Source organism: Helianthus annuus, chromosome 8 (genome assembly GCF_002127325.2).
Source record: "Helianthus annuus cultivar XRQ/B chromosome 8, HanXRQr2.0-SUNRISE, whole genome shotgun sequence".
NCBI lineage: Eukaryota > Viridiplantae > Streptophyta > Magnoliopsida > Asterales > Asteraceae > Helianthus > Helianthus annuus.
The window spans coordinates 7,223,782-7,244,205 of NC_035440.2; the positions used below are offsets into that span (position 1 = coordinate 7,223,782).

At 35.4% G+C, this 20,424-nt stretch overlaps 1 protein-coding gene and 1 long non-coding RNA gene across 4 annotated transcripts; both read left to right on the top strand.

Annotated features, from left to right (window-relative positions):
* The first annotated feature begins 3,891 nt into the window (after window positions 1-3,891).
* Window positions 3,892-7,029, top strand: LOC110871917 (probable 6-phosphogluconolactonase 2). 3 transcript variants are annotated; one of them, XM_035976400.1, is made up of 4 exons: window positions 3,892-4,036; window positions 4,738-4,938; window positions 5,015-5,150; window positions 6,324-7,029. In XM_035976400.1, the coding sequence occupies exons 2-4, from the start codon at window positions 4,766-4,768 to the stop codon at window positions 6,792-6,794; spliced, it is 780 nt and encodes a 259-aa protein (XP_035832293.1). In that variant the 5' UTR covers window positions 3,892-4,036; window positions 4,738-4,765; the 3' UTR covers window positions 6,795-7,029. The 3 variants fall into 3 exon arrangements, with proteins under 3 accessions (XP_035832293.1, XP_035832292.1, XP_035832291.1); XM_035976399.1 differs by having other exon boundaries at window positions 3,893-4,036; window positions 4,754-4,938; XM_035976398.1 differs by having other exon boundaries at window positions 3,901-4,036; window positions 4,751-4,938.
* Window positions 7,030-10,586: 3,557 nt separating this feature from the next.
* LOC110870787 lies at window positions 10,587-13,675 on the top strand. Its single transcript, XR_002553234.2, has 3 exons — window positions 10,587-10,955; window positions 11,951-12,034; window positions 13,440-13,675. It is a non-coding gene; the product is annotated as an uncharacterized LOC110870787 (long non-coding RNA).
* The last annotated feature ends 6,749 nt before the right edge of the window (window positions 13,676-20,424 follow it).

The following is a 20,424-nucleotide window of genomic DNA, read 5'->3' on the forward strand; positions in this document are numbered from 1 at the left end:
TTTATAATTTTATTGTTTAAAGTCCATAACTTTTTTAAATATCCACATCATACTCATCCAATAAACTTTAATTTTAAAATTTTCGTTTTTGAAAAAGTAAAAAGTAAAAAATAGTAGGTGACTTGTAAGTATGTTTTAGACACCTTTAACTAATGTTAAATTTCATTTTTATAAATATTTAAAAAATCATATTTTTATAAAACAGTTTTTATAAAAAAAATAGGATGTAAAAGTTTATATCTTTATTAACTTTATCTTTTTATTTAAGAAATACAAATTATTCGGAAAATCTATAATATTATATAATTATTTTTTCATATCTCGTGTCGTCCAACAGTTTTTTTTTATAGAAGACACTAATGGATATATATGAAATCCTCGTGGAACATGACTGTTAAATTGAATAAGTTTAGTGTGCTTTGTAAATACAATCTTGAATTTACTCCAAACCAAGAGGTAGTTTTCATGTTTTGGCCATTCTTGGTAATCGAATTTATCTCTTTGGAAATGATCAAGTACGAACATGTAAATTATATAATACGAACATGATTAAGTACTGAAGTATATTAGTTCAATCGAGATGTAAATTATAAGTGCAATAAAATAACACAAAACATAAACTTCAAATATAAAATAAACTTTATTATTCATGGGATAGTCTATATCAAACAAAAACAACTGAAAATGAAAAAAACATAAAAACACTTGATATATTTCATCTAAAATCTCTTCTTTTTTTATCCGTTTTTCTTGTTTGTGCTCGAATCAGCAGTATCATCTAATTCATCTTCTTTCTCATCGTCTTCAGAATCATCTAAATTTATAACCTCGACCCATTTCCATTCAGAGAGTCTCTTAGATCTTTTCTTTTGATTCTCATACTTCCGATACTTAAAAAACAAAAATTTAATAAAAAATTTAAAAAATGATTAAATAAATTTAAAAAAAGAACAAATATTGAATAAATTTTTTTTAAAAAGATTAAATAAATTTTAAAATTACCTTTTCACTAAATTGACGTTGAAGCTTAGATTTGTATGGACTGAACATTGCACCATAAGAAATAATTTTAACACTATTATCACCATCATCCTCCAATAAAACACCAAATAATAACATAACGAACTTGTTAATATGAAAGATTATAAACGAAAATATTACTTAAAAACTAACAAAAGCTTGTTCGACAACTGGGGTGTTTAAATTGGTGTGTTGAATCTGAAAAATCAAATAAGTTAGTATTCACATAAAAGTAAATAAAAGAAAACAATTATTCATTATTGCGATATAACAAAACTTATCATAGAACCGACCTTAGATTTTTCAATATCGCATGCTTGTTTTTTCGCATCGAGTGAATTTAAAACTGGCTCCATATTTTAAATCTGTTTAGCAATAGAAACGTAGAATTGTGAGTGTTTGCTATGTATTTATAATAGTCCATTAGGGTTTAGTTTTAGATTGGTCATCCATTTATTTAGGAAGTTTGTTGTGAGTTTTAAGTTTTTAAAATAAGATGCACATATCCTGTTTAGTTTGTTGTGGCATGTTTAATAGGAAGTTTGTTGTGAGTTTTATCTATACTTACTCTATTAAACACGCCACAACAAACTGACTCTGTACAAGTAAAATTAGGGAATATTTTAGTTTATTAATGCCGTTCAAAATAAAAAACTTGGGTAAAAAACAAATGTTAATGCACGGTAGCTAGGTAATGGTCAAAGCTGGCTTGGGTAAAAAACAAATGTTGGCTTTAATCAACTGTACATTTACGCATCGGCTATTTGTACTTTATGAACGTACGGCGAAACTAAAAAAAGACAACTATCGAAACGTTTAAAAAAATGTGCCGATCGTCATGGTACCTTCGGATTTTTTTAAAACATTACGGGTTGTAAGATATTGCAGGAATACATTAAAGAATTAAAGAGGGGGGGAGTGTAACTAATTACCCATAATTATGTTAAATGTCAAGGATTTAAATGTAATAGATTGAAGGACTAAAAAATAATTATGGTTTAAAAGACCACTTTACCCTCATTCTAGGGGTTTATTTATAAATAATGGGGGAAGAAGTTCTTAACTTTTGGGAATCCTTCCCTCATGTATTATAATATAGTATAGATGAGTGTGTGAGTTAGAGTGATTTGAGGCCAGTAATAAATAAAATGAGGGTGATTTGAATTAATTGTAGATAAGACTGGTGGGTATGAGGAGGCTCATCTCTATGACGATGGGTCACCACATCAGCGCTACATAGGAGGGGCTTGCAGAGGATGGGCCTAATGGGGTGGAGGATGGAGCCCCACAACAATTAAAAAATATAAAACTTTATTTGATTTTAGAGAGAGATAGAGAGAGAGAGGAGAGACAAAGATGAGAGAGAGAGAAGAAAGCAGACCCGTCTTCCCCATCTTGCCCATGCCGGTTTTAACATCACAAGCCAAGGGGGGCGGTGTGGGGGACTGGCGCCGGCCTTCGCCTTTAATTTTAAACAATTAAGACCAATAATTGAATTTCAAATCTGTATTCAAACCCTTTAAATTAATTGTATGCAACTATTTAATTTAAAATTCTCATAAACATGTATAAATTTTAGAGAGTTAATTACATAGTTAGTCCCTGTGGTTTGCACAAAGTAACATACTTAGGTACTAATAGTTTAAAATCACATTCTAGGATATTAACTTTTCATTTTGTAACGTTTGAAGGTATTAACGTTATTTGTAGGTTTAAAATCACATCATATTAGTACCTAAGTTTGTTATTTTGTACAAACCACAGGGACTAACTATGTTAATACCCTAAAAGTTAATACCTCCAAAAGTTACAAAATGAAAAGTTAATACCCTAGAAGGTGATTTTAAACTATTAGTACCTAAGTATGTTATTTTGTGCAAACCACAGGGACTAACTATGTAATTAACTCAATTTTAGGAGGCTGATTCGTGATGCTAATATCAATCTTTACTTCATTTTAACAATATATACCGTATTTTTAGATGAGTTTTAAAAATCTTATTTTTTATTTTATTTTATTTTTTGTGCTATAACAAGAAGAAAAAGTAAATATATTAACAGAGAAAAGGAATGGAGTGGGTGATGAGTTTTATATATGTCTAATAATAGTGTTTAAAATTATAATTTTTAGGTTAATATTACTTAATTATACTGATGTCATCTTTTTAATAATAAAATTCTTTTAATAATCATAGTTGTTAAATAAATATTAATAATATTAATACAGAAGAGGGGTATAAAACAGACAGATTATATGTTAGTATATATGGTTTATTTATTTGTAACATTATATGTAAAGGGACTTATCATAATCATTCATATTTTTTTAGTTGAATTCTTTATTATTATTAGGGTACCTAACTGTTACAAAAATTCAAAATTAAAATTACAAGCACAAAGATTGGAGGTTCCATAAATCCAAACACTATCCATTCAGTTTTGTTCTTGTGTGAAAAAAATAGGGCCTTTGAGATAAAAATAGAAAATTTTCAATCAGTGAGTTGTTGTGTGACCATCACTGGATGCACGTGGCACACTCACAAGCAAAGTTCCTTTCACATTCAGTTTTCATACATTTATTATTTAAGAGTTTTACGGATAACTGAAGTATCATTGTGCCACCAGCAGAATCACTCGATCATATCTATCTTCACTAGGCATAATGTCTATACACAAATTCAGGAGGAAACCCAATAAATATGAGAAAAACTCTTTTGTGAGAATCGAACCCAAGACCTATTGGTTCTAAAGTCTTATCCCACCTGCAAGATGCCACTAGGCTATAGTCAAGGACAAACTTGGTCTCAATTTTTCCAAATTATGACATCCTGATGATATAAATATATTATACATGTTTATACCATGAGTAAATATGTATCAACTTGTTCAGAGTCAACAGTCTGTGTCTATACATGTAATAAAGCTTATATTTTCTTTATATAAATTCATACTCATCTTCTACTTTAATCAATTTCTTCATCATCTTCTGCCACGCATCCACCTTTCTTTCTTATTTGTAAGCCTCTATTTCTCTCTCTAGATTATGATGCTAATATTTTATTGCAGCTTCATGTATGTCTGGTGATCAAGATAATCTTGATCTGGGATTTGTTTATAATGCAGCATGTTTCACTTGTTAACCTTGATTGGTTATTTTTTTATTTTTATTTTTATTTTTTAATTCATGGAATGAAGAATTGTTCTTGGTTATCTTGTTTGGATTCCATGGACCATATTGTCAATATTTTCTTGATTTTTTTTTATTTTTTTTGTTTCCTTTCCTGATATATACGGGATGGATAGAAAGAAAACCCATGTGAGTTACAGAAACTCTAGAAACCTCGTCACAAGTCACAACCAACCATTCAAAACAATCAAGGGTGGTGATTGAATCTGTTACAAAAAGTTATTTTTCAGTACATGTTGCAGACCTCTTACAAAAAGTGTTTTTTTAGTACATGTTACACGTGTCAAGCTGTTACATGTCCAGCGGAAAAAGTGTAACACGTGACAAAATAAGGTTCATTCATTTGGGTTTCATAGTTTTCTTAATGAGATTTTTTCCTATTATATATATTCAAGAAAATTTAGCAAAATTGGGTTATGATTGTATCCAAGTTGTAAAATGCATGTCCTGATCAGTTATCACATTGCATATGTAGGTATTGTTTGTTTCTGATTTTTTTTTTATTATTTTATTATTTTTTTATTTTTAAGGTTTAGACATTAGCAGGGTTTAAGGAAGATGGCTCATATGGGATCAAGCAAAAACAGAGGGGAGGTGAGAATTCATGAAAGTTTGGATGAACTCAGCACAGATTTGGCTGATTACATAGCCGAATTATCCGAGGCATCGGTTAAAGAACGCGGGTTTTTCGCCATTGCGTTGTCGGGTGGCTCCATCATCAGCTTGATGAGGTAGAAAATCATGTTTGAACATGTGTTTATGTGTCAAAATTTCCCTTTTGAATATTGTAATTTGAGGTGAAAACAGGAATCTATGTGGAGCTCCTTATAACAAGACTGTTGACTGGTCAAAATGGTATATATTTTGGGCAGATGAAAGAGTGGTTGCCAAGAACCATGTTGATAGCAACTATAAGCTTGCTAAAGATCATCTTTTGTCCAAGGTAACTTACCTTTTACCCATTATTTATTTATGTTACTATATACTAGGTAGTTAACGGCTCAAGGCGCAAATGGCGAGCCTTTCACCTAGGTGCACGTTCGGTACATGCCATTTTTGGCTGTTTTAGACATGTTTTTGGCTGGTTAAGACTGTTTGAAACTAGTTTTTGGCCGGTTCGGGCAAGTTTTCTTGTTGGTTCAGGTAGGGATTAGCATGGTACCAGTACCGACAAATGGGAAAAGTGAGTACCGGTACCAAAAATAATCAGTATTGTACGGTATCGGTAAATCAACCAAAATACAGGTACCGGTTCCCAGAAAATGGGAAAAATGGGTACCGGTACCAGTACCAAAAATGGTCGGTGCTGTACGTTACCAGTACAGTAGTTGTCCGGTACCTGATACCAAATGCTCATCCTGGGTTCAGGCGCTTTTCGTGCCTTGTTGCATTCAAGGCGGTCCTTCCTCGCCTCGCCTAGGCGCGTAGGCATGCTTTGACTACATGGATTAATATTTAGCATACAAATGGTGGAAAATGGATTTGTTTTTTCTGTCTTTTTTTTTTTTTTTTTTTTTTTTGATTCTTTAACATGAATACAAACATTTGTTATTAAAACTCTGCACATTTGTTATAAAAGGTTTGTAAATTTATGTTGGAATTTGCATAATAAAGAAGAACCCTGATCTTGTGTATGCCTTATCCATTTCGATCTTAATTACATTTCCAGCTGTTAGTCACATTATTATTCCTTTAATTGTTTAATAGGTATTGAAGGGGGGACAAAAAAGTTCCCCACTTTCCTTTTTTTTTTTTTAATATTCATTTGAGCCAACAATTTAAGGGTATATTCGTTTACATTGGTTCCTTATCCGTTTGTATTTTGTTTGGCTCTTCATATAACAGAGGCCTATTTGACCCCTTTATTTATTAAGGGGTCATTTCGGGTTATATTTTAGATCCAACGGGTAAAAAACTAGCTAAAAGGGTAGGGGGTCAAATGGGTCAAACGTCATCGAAATCATAATTATAAGGGGTATACATGATACAACCTACTAAATCGTTTTATTAAGATTATTATTGGAAGTATAATAAAATGTAATAAACTATTAAATTATTTCTATGTGAATAATTGGGCGAAAAATGTTTGATCCGCGCGTGTTGTGTTTTTTCGCAGTTACCTATTGTACCTAGTCATGTACATTCCATCAATGATTCTCTAACCGCAGAAGAAGCTGCAAACGAATACGAGTTTGTGATCAGGCAACTAGTCAGGACCCGTGTGGTCGACGTATCCGAGGTCAGCGACTGCCCGAAGTTTGACTTAATTCTTCTAGGGATGGGTCCGGATGGGCACGTGGCATCTTTGTTTCCGAATCATTCGGCTCTTGAAGAAAAGAACGAATGGGTGACATTTATCACCACGTCCCCTAAGCCTCCGCCCGAAAGAATCACCTTCACACTGCCTGTTATCAACTCTGCCGCCAATGTGGTGGTGGTGGTGACAGGTGGCGGGAAAGCGGAGGCTTCCCGGATGGCGATAGGTGATGTGGGACCCGAGTGTCCGGTTTTGCCAGCTAGGATGATTGAACCAACTGTAGGGAAACTTGTGTGGTTTTTGGATAACCAGGCTGCTTCAAAGCTCTAGGGCTTTTCTCAATTTTCTAAGTAGAGAAATTTAAGCTCTAAATGTGGTGGAAGATTCATAATTGTTTGTTATCCCTTTTTTGGACCCTTTTTTTTCATTAAGTATAGGTGTTTGACGATTTTACCCTTGATTAAATACTATCTTAAAGTATTGAAAATGGTCTTGTATGTAATGATTCTAGAATTACAAGAACCGCATAAACACTTGTTTTTCGTTAATACCATACATTATCTCATTATCTGTCCCAAACCTGCGGAAATTTGTAAAAGTAATCACATACACGGATATCCTTTATAAATATTTGGTATAGTTACTGGGTTCAGTTTCTTTTGTCATCCCTAATTTTCTTTAAAAAAGTTGTCAACATTGGGAAATCAAAACTATAGGGACCAGTATTGTTTATCTTGATACTCGGAGGATGTGTATGTAGTTAAGTCATAGTTAAGAGACTCAGGTTTAAGTTTAATAGCTTATTATTTATGAGTTTAATATATAAAGAACAAAATTATTGTAGTTTTTCATTCTTCTTCTTTTTTATATAACTTTATTGCATAATTTTATTTTGAATTAATTATGGTTTTCGTCTTTGTGGTTGACATAAATCTCATATTAGCCTCTAGACATTTTTCCTCAGTATTAGTATTTAAGGTTTCTATTTACATCTTTACATTAAAATAATGCTAAACTATTTTCCCTTACCCAAGTTTGAATAGACATCCCCTCAAAGGGCCTCTATTTCTTGTCATTGACTCATTGCAGTATTGAGACTCACACCGTTACATCATGATATTAAATGAAATGATATTTCAGTATTTTTTACCTCAAGTACAATCTCTTAATGCATAAAATACATTTCTTACTATATTAAAGTAAATGAAAAGATACTTATTTTTAAGTTTAAATATAAAACAATAAATAGTATTTTTTATACGAATTAAAAAAAAAACAAAAAAAAATAGCAAATCCCCTAGGCCCGATACAACCCCAGGGCCCAGGCTCGTTTACTTTTTGTGGGCCTGGCTCAATTCGAATAACGAGTCATCCATTCAGCCAAACTTTCGGTTCCTAAAAGAGTTAAAGCCCAAATCCAAAGCAATCACATCTCACAACTCAAACTGAACTTTATGATCCTAATAATAATATTTTTTTTACCATCTTAACTCGTTATCTCTGACAAACCTTCCAAAAAAATAAAAAATAAAAAATAAATGAAACAGTTAAAATTAATATATTTTATGGTGAATTAATGTATTTATAAAATCACTTAAATGTAAAATATAGTGTATTTTAAATAAATCGAAGCCATGTAAAAAAAATCTGATACAAATCACGATCTCAGCAATAATACACTTAAGAGCAAGGGCGACTCTTCAACTCCATCTCCATAGTGTAAAAATACCTCTCAACTCTGTTTAGTTAGTCATTAGTGTAATTTTTTTTTTCGGATTTATATAAAGGATACCCCTGATCCCAATTTTTTTTCTTTTGAGATACCTCTAAATTTTTAAGGTTATTATGCTAAATTGGATATCAGCTATTATTAGGTTTTAAATCATTATTAATAATTAAAATTAAGATTACATATCGATTCTTGCAGTTTTCAAATCATGACTTTTATTAAACATAAACTTAAAAAGTTTATATTCAAAAACAAAGTTTTGTGTTATGTTCTAATTCCTAAGTTGTCAAAATAAATAAATAACAGTTTAATAAGTTCAATAGACTTTATAATAAAATTTCTATCGAAGTTAATTAATACACTATTTAAATATCAAACAAACTACAGGTTCTAATTTTATATTTTGGAGTATTGGATTCCAATATTTCCAACATTTTTCTAGTAAAATTCCTAATTATTGAGGTTGCCAAAAAAATTTATTTTTCGCTGGAAAACTCAAATTTTTGGCAAGAAAACTCAACTTTTTCGTTCCAAACCTCTTTATAACCTTAGATCAGACCTTTATGAATCATTTTTTGGCCAAAAATGTTTTGCCGGCGAGCGGAGACTAACGAGGTTAAGATTCTGTTAGTCATGTTCCATTGTAGGCCAATATGTTAATAGTTGGGACTGCCAGTCATGGGCGCAACTTAAGTAGGGCGGGAGGGGGCGGTCGACCCCCCGAAATTTTCGCTCGGTAGTGGAAAATGTGTAGTTTTCGTATAGAAATTTTTTGGTATATACGTTTTCGACCCCCCGGTTTTATAGAAATTTTTAGGTTCGGTGACTTCCGCCCCCCGGTTCGGAAATCTCAAGTTTCACCACTGATACGAGTGGTTATTTTTGAAGTGGAGACTGTTAACGGCCAACAACGAGTAGTTGAGATTATTAAAATCCAATATTCTTTATATTTTCATAAAGAGACGTTTAAATGTTTTGAGATATAATATTAAACAACCTAATAGATTTGATAAAAGAAATTTGGAAGCATGTGTTTATCTTTTATAAGTAGGTGTTTTTGGACTTTTGGAGTACTATTGTCTTAGTTAGACATTACATGTTTTTGGAATGTTCTTTTTAAATAATTGTACTTTGCAGTTGATATAATATTCTAAATGTTATATAAAATTTACATATTTAAAAAACAATTACCATATAAAGGTAACTAGTAAAGGAATGAAAGGAGTAAACGCACAAAATAAATTTTCCAACAAAAGTTAACTTCAAAATGTATAAAAACTTGAGTTTCTAACGACACATACATAAAAATACACATGTAAAAATAGTTTTTTTTTTCTTGTAAGTATAGGAAAGAAGAGGCAAATGTGCAAAATGAAGTAATAGCAAAGGAGATAAAAATGCAAATTTTAAAAGTTCTCATAAAACTTGTAAAATGGAGTAGCAATTTAGGGCTTAAAATTGCAATGTTTTAAAGTTAAGGAGTATAAAAATTTACTAATAGTAAAAAGGTAAAAGAAATACAAATTCTCAAAATTGAGGAAAAAAAACGCAAATGATCAAAAGTTGTGGGGGTAGGTCGGAAATTCCACCGACTTACCTCTTTAAGATTATAAAGAATATGAATATATTGAGTTGTGAAGGTATAGGCAAGGATTCAGCTTATTTGATCGGCTTTCCTTTCTTGGTTTTTAACGGTTGACGTTATAGTCATAATTGGTAGCCACATTCCCATGTGCCAGAAATAAGAATAAAGGGTACGGAGAGCCCTATTCCCATGAGGATGGGTCGCCACGTAGACGTCACATTAGCATTCCATGGATGATGAGCCTCCTTGCATTTTGAGGGGGGTGGAGGATGGGCCTATCTCACCTAATTATTTTATAATTTTCTATTTTTTATTAACTTAATAAAAACTTCATAAAAATTAAATAAAATTAAAACATAAAACAACATAATTAAATTCATTTCATAACATAAAAAAATTACATTTTCTAAAAATTAAAATTACTAATCCTAGAAACGGTAAACATAAAAACGAAAAAAAAAATAACGATACGATTAAAAAAGTAAACAACCTACGACGTCCATTTTTTGTTAACCTCCTCTTTCATCCTCCGATAAACCTCGCGTTCATTCTCCGGAACCGAGTCGAGATCCAACCTCATAATCCTAAAATCCTCCGCTCGAGCATAGTTGGCCGACAAAGTTTTCTTGTAACTATATTTTTCGGTCGCGAGCTCTTTGAACGAACGGAATTCGGATATCAACTCGTTCATTTTCGAACCCGCCCCCGAAGTCGTTTGGCTCGAGCCGCCCTCTTTTCGCTTTCCGGCCGCCTCTTTTTTTGCTTGGTCCCTTCCGGTGGGACGTTCCGACTCGTGATGTAACACCCCAAAACCCGAATATTTATATTCGTTAAAATGCTGTGATATGGTACCTCAAGAAATAAACAACTAGGCTAATTAACCTACTTAGATGTATGGTTAAAACTATTAAAAGATGGAATGTAATAAAATGTTTAACAAAGCAAACAAGGGAACAAACTTGAGGGACCAAAGATGAACAAGGGGGAAAGTTATGTCTTAAGTAACAAACACACCCACACAAGCACACACACATTTCGTGTGTTCTAGAACGATCAGGGGGAACTCCCCATGAACCAAACCCTAGTTCTAACACAATCATCAAATTGAGGAGTCAAATGAAGCTCAAATTCACAACCAAACATGAATTAAGGATCACCTACTCAAGGGGATCATGAGGTATGTCTCAAAATTTAGATTTATGAAGTTGTATGAAGTGGGTTATGTCTTAATCCGTGAATTGGTACGAAATTGTTCATGTATAGGTGTTAAAATCACCATATAGAACATGAATTATGCATGATTTAACTTAATTTGATGTTTAAAGGTGAAACCCAATTGTTGGGGTGAAGATGATAGCATGGGTATCTCATCTAGGTCTAATTCTTGTTCAAAAATTTATGTATCATGTTATGTATGATGGATTCTTGTTAGAAGGATTGGAAGAAATGTGATAATTGTAGGTTTGATGGTTATGCATGTATGATTTGTGTGGACTAGAAGGAAGAAATTGATGAATTGTGTATGAGATTAGAATGATATGCATGAACTAGTTGTACACTATGCTTACAAGGTAGTACATATATCAAAAGCATGAAGAAACTATGAAGAACTTAAGATTAGATCACTTGTAAGTGATTAGAAAAATAGTCATGAAGTGGGTTTTGATGATATGATGAAAATGATAATATGTTCATATTATTGATGTTTGATTTTAAATACTACATGTTGATTAGTAGAAGGATCTGATGCACTATGTATGAAATTAGAAGATTGTGCATGAATTAGTTGTGTGTTATGCTTAAAAGGTGGTACGCACACCAATCGTATGATAAAATGTATATAGTGTCGTCCGTATAGTCTATCATGATGCTACGGGTATAAAATGATAAGTCGAAAGTTAAATAAGATGAATTGTTGACTTTCTGGAAGTCAACTACGAACAAGAAGCATAATTTAACTTCTTGTTGTGAAGGTAAGATATTAGGAAGTCATACGTTACATGTTACCTCAATACACGTTATATGTAATGACATGATGAACTACATGAGGGCAAACGGATATGGATATGACTATATGGGTTATGCTTGTTAGAAACAACTAATGATATGATAGTCAACATGTACAAATGAATATGCTAATAAGAATGTGATTTCGATGACATGGAAGTATAGGAATCATGTCGAGACGGAATCAAGCACGGATGGATAACGGGTCAAGAAGTGGCGAGGAAACGAATATGAACACGGATGCATGAGGTAAGTGATTTTTGTAATCACTTCTTATATTCGGTTAGGTGATATGGTGTTTTGATTAATTAAACATGATGGTTGAGGTCAAATGTGTGTCGTAGTCTTATGTTGTAAAGGATGGGATTAAGTTGACCAAAATGCCCTTGATGGGTATTTTGGGCAAACGATCTTAATAAGTGGTTTAGAAACAAGTTATACGATTAGTGTAATGTTTTGGGCAAGTATGGAAGTGGGAAGTATGGTTTTGTTAGTCTTAGATCAATTAATGCGCAAATACCTATAACGGGTCAAATAATTAGGAGATGGCAATAAGTCAATAGAGCGTAAGATAAGAATTCCCTTAATCCGGATGTGGGATTCTAAGTTCATATGATAGAATATGAATTTACAAACATGTAGGAAGAAACGGGAGGTTAAACGGGTAAACGGTTCGAAAGTTACGCGCGTTTTAGTGCGTTCGGACAATGAAACGGATCTGCAGGAAAAATGCATTTTTGAGAGGCCGTCGCCGACGGGCAAGGTGGCCGTCGCCGACGGGTTAAGGAAAATCAGATTTTCTCCGACGGGTTATCTTCCTGTCTACGGGGTTTTGGCTACGGGAAAAACTACGGGCCGTCGCCGACGGGCCCTAGGGCCGTCGCCGACGACCTCCCCAAGTCCAAAAGACTGAAATTTGTTAGTTAACTTGATTTATGGATCGTAGGCTTCGGTTTATTATCCGTGGGCTGAGGCGGACTTTCCAAACATGATTTTGATTGATCCTTAGATGAATTTGGACTATAAATCAAAGTTTAAGTCTCATGAAATTAACGTAATAGTATGTAAGAGATATGCAAGATGTTGTACGTGTATGTAGATGCGTATTTAGGTATATATGAAGATATGCGTGATAGTATGTATATATGTGAAGGCGTAGGAACGTATGTATGTATGCGGATGTGTATTTATGTATGTATGTTAGTGTGTAGGTAGGTAGAACGTATGTATGCATTTAGATGAATATGAGCTCACGAGGGGATCCATACACGAAGGTATGCACGTATGTAGGTTTGTGTGAAGGCATGTAATAAGTGTGTATGTATGTATGTATGTAAGTATGTATGTAGGTATGTATGTATGTATGTACGTATGTATGTATGTATGTATGAATGTATGTATGTATGTAGGGTGTGAGTATACACGGGTATTAACGATACTAACTGGGTTGCCTTTGAGAATGAAATGAAATGCAGGTACATTATTGTTGATTCATTGAAGTTTAATCATCGAGATGAAATACTCGAATTCAGAAAGATAACCAAGTGAGATGTATATGAGGATAGAACACGATGGGATCATATAATTAAGAATCTTAGATTATATATATAATGTCACCAAGTACTAACTATGTGAATGTATGTGGTGAATGCAGGATGTACGGAATCACGGATCATCATCATGAGGTGTAAGCGGTCGAAGATCGAGTCACAAGATAGATTGTACGTGAATGCTTGATCATGTAATTTAGTAAACATAAGTTATGTTTTCATTTCATAAATGAGGGCAAAGGATAAATTTATTGTAAAAGAGTCATTTTAAAATGGACTTTCAATCATGTCAAGACGTCTGTAAAGAAAGAAATTTTATGGTACGTGTTTCCGCTGCGACTTTTGTCATGTACAATTTAGGGCGTAACACGTGAGCGGGCAACACATCCTCGTCATATTCCGGGTCATCGTTTATGTCGATTTGACAACGAGCGGTGGAGCCTCCCGCACTATAACTTCCGGACTCGGAAGTTTTACTCCATTTGGCGGTTGCGACCTTATTTGGAACCGGCTTCCATTTGTTTTCTTTCTTTAAAATGTTCCATGCTCGGAGGTGCGGGAAAGGTGTTGAATTTTTAGAGTCCCAGTTAGCCAAAGAAAGGTTAAGAATGTCCTCGTCGTTACTCCCACTAGGAGGATTAATGTAAATTTGGTTACCATACCCGCTAAAGGTATTGATGGCCTTACTCATTTTACGCCACTTGCCCGAGACGGAATCGAGATCACGCATCGGGTCTTGCTCCATAATTCCGTTAAATCTTTCCGTTGTCGCCCTCCAAAAACTACTACCCGTTTGGTTGTTCCCTAAATTTAAAAAAAAATGCATTAGTAAAAATAAAAAATAAATCTTTTTAAATTTAAATTAAAAAAATAAACTTTGGTTCATACCGATAATCGGGCAAGTTGAGGACTTAATAAACGCCATTGCTAGCGCCTCCTCCTCTATTTTTGTCCAAGGTCTCGGCTTTGCTCTCGAACCGCCTTTGGGCAAGGTTTCGGCTACGGTTTCAACCGCCTTCCCCTTCCCCTTGTTTTTTTTTTGCGCTTGAGCTCTTGAGGTGGCGATTCAGGGACGACTTCTTCATCATCATCGTCAAGTTGAACCGGGGGTTGCGGTTGGGAAGTTGGCGGTTGCGATTGGAATTGTTCAAACGAGTTGCGTTGCATGATTTGTTGGAGTGCTTGGTAATGTTGCATTTGTTGAACTTGGGACATTTGTTTGAAGGCGTTGGGTGATTGTTGGAAACCCGAAAATGTAAATTGCGTAGACACCCATGAAGGATCGATAGTCGGAGTGTAAGCGGGAGTCGAAAAAAAGTTAGGTTGGTTCGGGTTGGGGTTGTTTAGGTTGAATGGATTCATGATTGTATAAAAAAGATGGAGTGTTTTTTTTTTTTTATAAAAATGGATGAGAATGGGAGAAGTATTGAGAAATTGATATAAAAATGGATGAGATGAGGGGTATTTATTTAAAGTTAAAATGGTTTTTTTTTTTTATTAATATAGCCGTTTGTAACGGCTAGATTTTTGAAAATGAGGCACGTCGCCCGCGTCGAGTGGGAGCCGGTTGGGACGAGCCGGGCCGAGGGGGGCGGTGTGGGGGACCGGCGCCGGGCCAGGCCGGGCCTAAGCCGGCCCCCATACCCTTTAGTCTAATAAATGAACCCTAACGCAGTTAGTTTTTTCCTGATGTGACACTTGTTTTTTTATGATGTGGCACTGGTTTAGTGACGTGACAACTGATGTCAATAAACTGGGTTAGTTTGGGGTGTTAATGCCAATAAGTGGAAAGTTGAGAGTGGTGTGGTACAAATCGAAAGTTGAGAGTGTTATCGGCCAATTGGTAAAAGTTGAGTTATTTAAATCTAATATCCCTAAATTTTGTATGATCTGTATGGAATTGATCATTGATGTAGTGATATTCATGTTTTAAGTCCATTTTTGTTACCTCTTTTGATGCATATTATCAAGTACAATCTTTGCACATTACATGTAGGGATAATCACAGTGTTGTGAACTTGACATGTCCAGGTGGAAAAGGCCCCGGCGTGAAAGTTTACAAAATATTAGGTGTTTCTTGATATTTTAGCCTAAAGTGGGCGGACTTTAGCACAATAACTCAAGAGACTTTCGATACTTTGGGGGCACATTATGGTTTAACCGGGGCCACACTAGAATCTAGAATTAATTGTTTTACTGGTTTTTGTCTAAATTTATCCTTCATTTCTTAGTAAACTACTTCTACCTCATTAGGTAGTGTTAGGTAGGTATAAGGGAATTAAATGTAACACCCCGTGTTTTCGAATGTCAAAGTCAAAGTCAAAGTCAATCAATAATCAAGCTAATCGAATCATCAATCGAACCCGAGACTCGAACTATGCAAATTTGGTGTTATATAACTTGTGTGTGTGTGCCTTATGTGTTACCTGTGCGTGCTTACTTTATGTTTTGTGTGGTGATTAATCGAATCAGTCGAAACTCGAATCGAAACCCGAAACTCAAATCGAATGCAATCGAAATCGAATTATGACGAATGGTAAAGTAAGGATAGTGTGAAATATAGATGATTGTATGTAAGATATAATGATTGGGATTAAAAGTAATTTGAATAGGAACTCTATCGTACTCATATCGTCTTCAATCGAAATCGAAATATCAGAAATCGTCGCACCGAGCACTCGAACCAGGCTGTTGATCGATCAGGCTATCAGCCGATCGAACAGCCCAGCCGATCGGACGGACTGTCCGATCGAGCAGGCTGTCCGATCGGGATGCCTGGCCGATCGGCCAGCCCTTTCCTCTTTGGGAAGCCTATAAATAGGGCTGTCATTGTCATTCTTTCCACTTTTGTAAACTCTCTGACCGACCAGCTCGTGCTCCCCTCCTTTTCTCAGATTTCTTCCAATTCCGGTAAGTTTTCATCCTAAATCTTGTACTTTCTTGATCATTATACACTCCTACACCTTTCTATCTTTCAAATCTTGATTTCTAACCGTGAAATCATCAAGATCTAAGCATTCTTGGATGATGTCATCATGGTGTTCTTCAAGAACATCATGTTTTGGCCTCAATCCACCAAGAATCACTTGGATCTAGTCGATTTCCACATAAACAAACTAAGATCTATTACAGATCTGAACATTTACATGGTATGAAGGATTGAAAGAAGGATTTCCAACTTTCTTTCAACTCTTTTACACTCAATGCCTTCAAACCGGTAGAAACGGATCTTGAGCCAACTCACTAATCATTCTAATGGTTGTGTGGTTCAAGATTCGGGTTCTATCTACGAGGTTCACTGACTTCGGGTTAAACGTTAAACCGCCGTTCCGAACCGTTCACCGGCCGGACTTGGGTGATTCCTGTTCGAGCAGGAGAAACAAGTAAGAACGAAGATTCCATGGTTCAGCTCGTTATCAAAATACTTCGATATAACGTCAAACAATCAGAACAGCCAACTGTTAGACGAACAGGCCGACCATGTCAGGATGCTGACCGATCGAACAAGCTGTTCGAACGAACAGCCCAACCGATCGGACATGTCAGCCGATCGACCAGGCCAGCCGATCGGCTAGCAAGTGGCCCCACACTTGACAATTTCATGAAGTATGGTATTGAACGAGGTGATGTTCGATCGAACGAGCTGATTGACAACATTACTCATCGAATCATGAGATACTATGCTTCAACACTTAATCGATTTTCAACTCGTTCGACGTATTGGAATGCCACCCGATCGAGCATGCTGTTCGATCGAGTGACATCCTGCTGAGGACTACTACTGAAGTTCCTAACCGATCGGTTAAGCCGGCCGATCGAACAGACCGTTCGATCGATCGACCTGTGAGGTAAGAACACTTCAATGTTCTCAAATACTACAACGAAAACTTCAAAAGGTCAAACCATCCTACACAAACACATCCTACTCAAAGGAAGAAACAATCCACTCGAACAGTACAACCGATCGAGCCTATCGGCCGATCGAACAGACTGTTCGAACGAACTGTCTAACCGAACGAATAACCCGTTTGATCGAACCAACCGTTCGATCGACCAGGCTATTCGACCCATTATCACTTGTTTCCATTTTACGTGTTACTCATCGATATGCTATCGAACTATTCAGGCTAACCCTACTCTCAAGCGCTCCCTTCAATCCATCAACCAATCGCTGTGAGTATACTCGAACCCTTTTTGCTTTAGCACATTTGGGTGTTACATACGTTACTTATCAAAATCACAATCGATCACACTACTCAATTATTTTAATGCTAACCGTTATGCATGTATTACGTGACTAAATGAATGCTTGTTGATTGTGTTTACACGTGGAATGCTGTCTACCTGCCTTAACGACGTAGTACTATAGTTTGGACTCAGCACCCGTTCACACGGGGGTTGTTAAGGACAATTACTTGCATGGATTACGGTGGTAATCATGTATTGCGAACTGTCTCGGACAGTCAACCCGCAATGATTGGTATCGATAGATCCATGTCGATAATTAACATGCTTCGTTTTCCTCTGTGTACGTGCTGGTTATGCGTAAACTATTTCGAACCCTATATGCTATTATCAAACTTGTATGCTCACCTTTACATTATATGTATTGACCTTATTTTAACGTATGTGACAGGTGTTTAAGATGTTTGCTTGCTAGGAAAGCGAGGCTAGAATAAAGCTCTAGAGCCCCCCAACAAATAGTTGTCTGTCAGGAACAAGCGTCTAGAGCATAGTTGTCTGTAGATCTTGTCCGGCTGGGTCTTTACAAGCATTTGAACAATATTTATATTATTCGTTTAAAGCTGAGTTGTCGGAACAGAGTATTTGACTAGATGTTATTTGTAATAATTTGTTTTTCCATTTGAGGCACGGTATGGGACGTGTTACATAAATTGAATGGTAATGATAGTTGTTATGGAAACTTCTGGACAATCTGTTTCGCTCAGTGCAATGCCCCGATGATTCCGCCATCGGTTGGGCTGTGACATTAAAGACAGAATATAATAGATCATTTCAATGGAATAAAAAAACATGTTTGGTTATCATGTATAATAAAATTGATTATTTCATAAAAATGTTAATCCTTTCAAATATAAAAATTTTTATTCTTTAGTTAAAAAGTGTTTTTTTTTTCATTCTTCAAAGGAATGGAAAGACATCTACAATTATTATTATTATTATTATTGATAATTCTTTTACTACTAATATATTTTTATTATTAGTATTATTATTATTATATTATATATTTTATTATTATTATTATTATCATTATTATTATTGAGACAATTATATTTTTTCATTTTTATTATTTGCATTTTATTACTCGTCTTTTTTCCTATAAAACTGTACAAAGTAACGATTTATTCTATTTGCATATGGGTAACTAAACTTCACAATGGAATGGATTATTCCGTTGTCAAATTCACTCCTTAGTCCATTCCATTCTCTTATTCATTCCATTAGGTAGTGTTTGGTATGTAGGAATGAGTGATGGAATGGAATGAGTGATTACGAGGGAATGAAGAAAAGAGTGTTTGGTTGGTCAATGGAATGGAATCACCCATTCCAAAAGGCATTCCATTCCCTCGAAATCATTACTTCCAACCCTCTTGTTTTTTTTCCATTCCATCCCCTCTTGCACCATTCATCAACAACACCACAACCCACCACCACCACCACCACCCACCACCGACGCCATCGCCGCCACCCGCCACCACCTCACCCCGACAGCCACTGCCACCGCCGCCGCCGCCACCCACTCGCCACCGTTATCACCCACAGCTGCGACCAACCGCCAACGCCACTCGCCGTCGCCGCCCACCACCCTCGTAGATGTCACGACCCCCAACCCACCCTGGACGGAATCGGGAGCCGCGAACAGCCAAGTGGTACCGGTGATTATTTTTAAAAAATATTGCCGCGAAAATTTCATCAGGACCGTGAGTTAGGAAAAATATCAGAGTTTAGAAAACACCGGATTTTTATTTATCAAATAGATGGGATAAACCCATATTTTACAAAGGTAGTGTTAATGAGGGATAAACCCAATTACATAAAACAACTTTTCTTAATTTAATTTAATTAATAAAATAAGCCACTTCTTGAAGCCCTTCAGTGCCGTATCCAATTCTTACTCCAATCTACTGTAATTACCTGAAACGTGTTTTAAAAAGGTTTTGTCAGCGGGAAATACTGAGTGAGTTCATTCAGGTTTATACAAAAACACATTTGTTATAATTCACAGTATTAAGAGCGATTACAATGTTTACATGTCAACCAACTACCCACAGTATTTGTCACTCGACTCGTTTCGGTGACTGTGGTCATATCACTGTTGGGTCCGTTCACCCACCAGTGACGTATATCACTATTTAGGTCCGTTCACCTAAAAGTGTATCATGATTTAGGTACTGTGACACTCGAGGTTTTTCCGAACGAACACCTTGTAATATTTTGTGCATATATGATTATTATGAATTGGAAACGTGATTTTTACTTGATATGTGTTGTGTATGTGTATTATATATATATGTATATGAGAGCCGAAACCACGACCCGAGACCATGACTCGCAACCGGGCGGTTGCGAGTGGGCCTTTGGGCCGTAACCGGTTTGGGTCGAAACCCCAAACCCAACCCGAAACACCTCTTGTATATATACCCCACCTTCCCCACTTTCCTTCACTTTACACAAACCACACAAACACACTTCTCCTATTTTCCTCTCAACTAGAAACCCACAACAACACCACTCTTCTCCCCTTTTCGGTTCAAGCAAGGATCTCGGACAAGGACTCGGTCAAGCTCGGATCACTCGGACACTTCATCTTCTCTCATTCTCTTCTCTTTGTTTTCGGCTCCTCCTTTTCATAACCGGTTAGTGTTATCTTTTTGGTACAAGATTTAGGCATGATGTATGAACTAGAAGATGCTTGGTTAGAAACAAATGCATGATTCTTAGGTTGATTTGTAAAGTTTGACAATATATGGTATCATGTTTGAAAAGGGTTAGTTAAAATTGTTATGCATGACTTTTGGTATGATTTGTGAAGATTAACTATATGTGAAAACCATTTATGTGTGAATG

What these genes read in the sequence shown, in the direction of transcription:
- LOC110871917 (XM_035976399.1), top strand. Translation starts at nt 3,893, where the DNA reads ATGTATCAACTTGTTCAGAGTCAACAGTCTGTGTCTATACATGTAATA. An exon ending in TCCACCTTTCTTTCTTATTT is followed by an intron (nt 4,037 to 4,753) that starts GTAAGCCTCTAT and finishes AGACATTAGCAG; the next exon opens with GGTTTAAGGAAGATGGCTCA. An exon ending in TCCATCATCAGCTTGATGAG is followed by an intron (nt 4,939 to 5,014) that starts GTAGAAAATCAT and finishes AGGTGAAAACAG; the next exon opens with GAATCTATGTGGAGCTCCTT.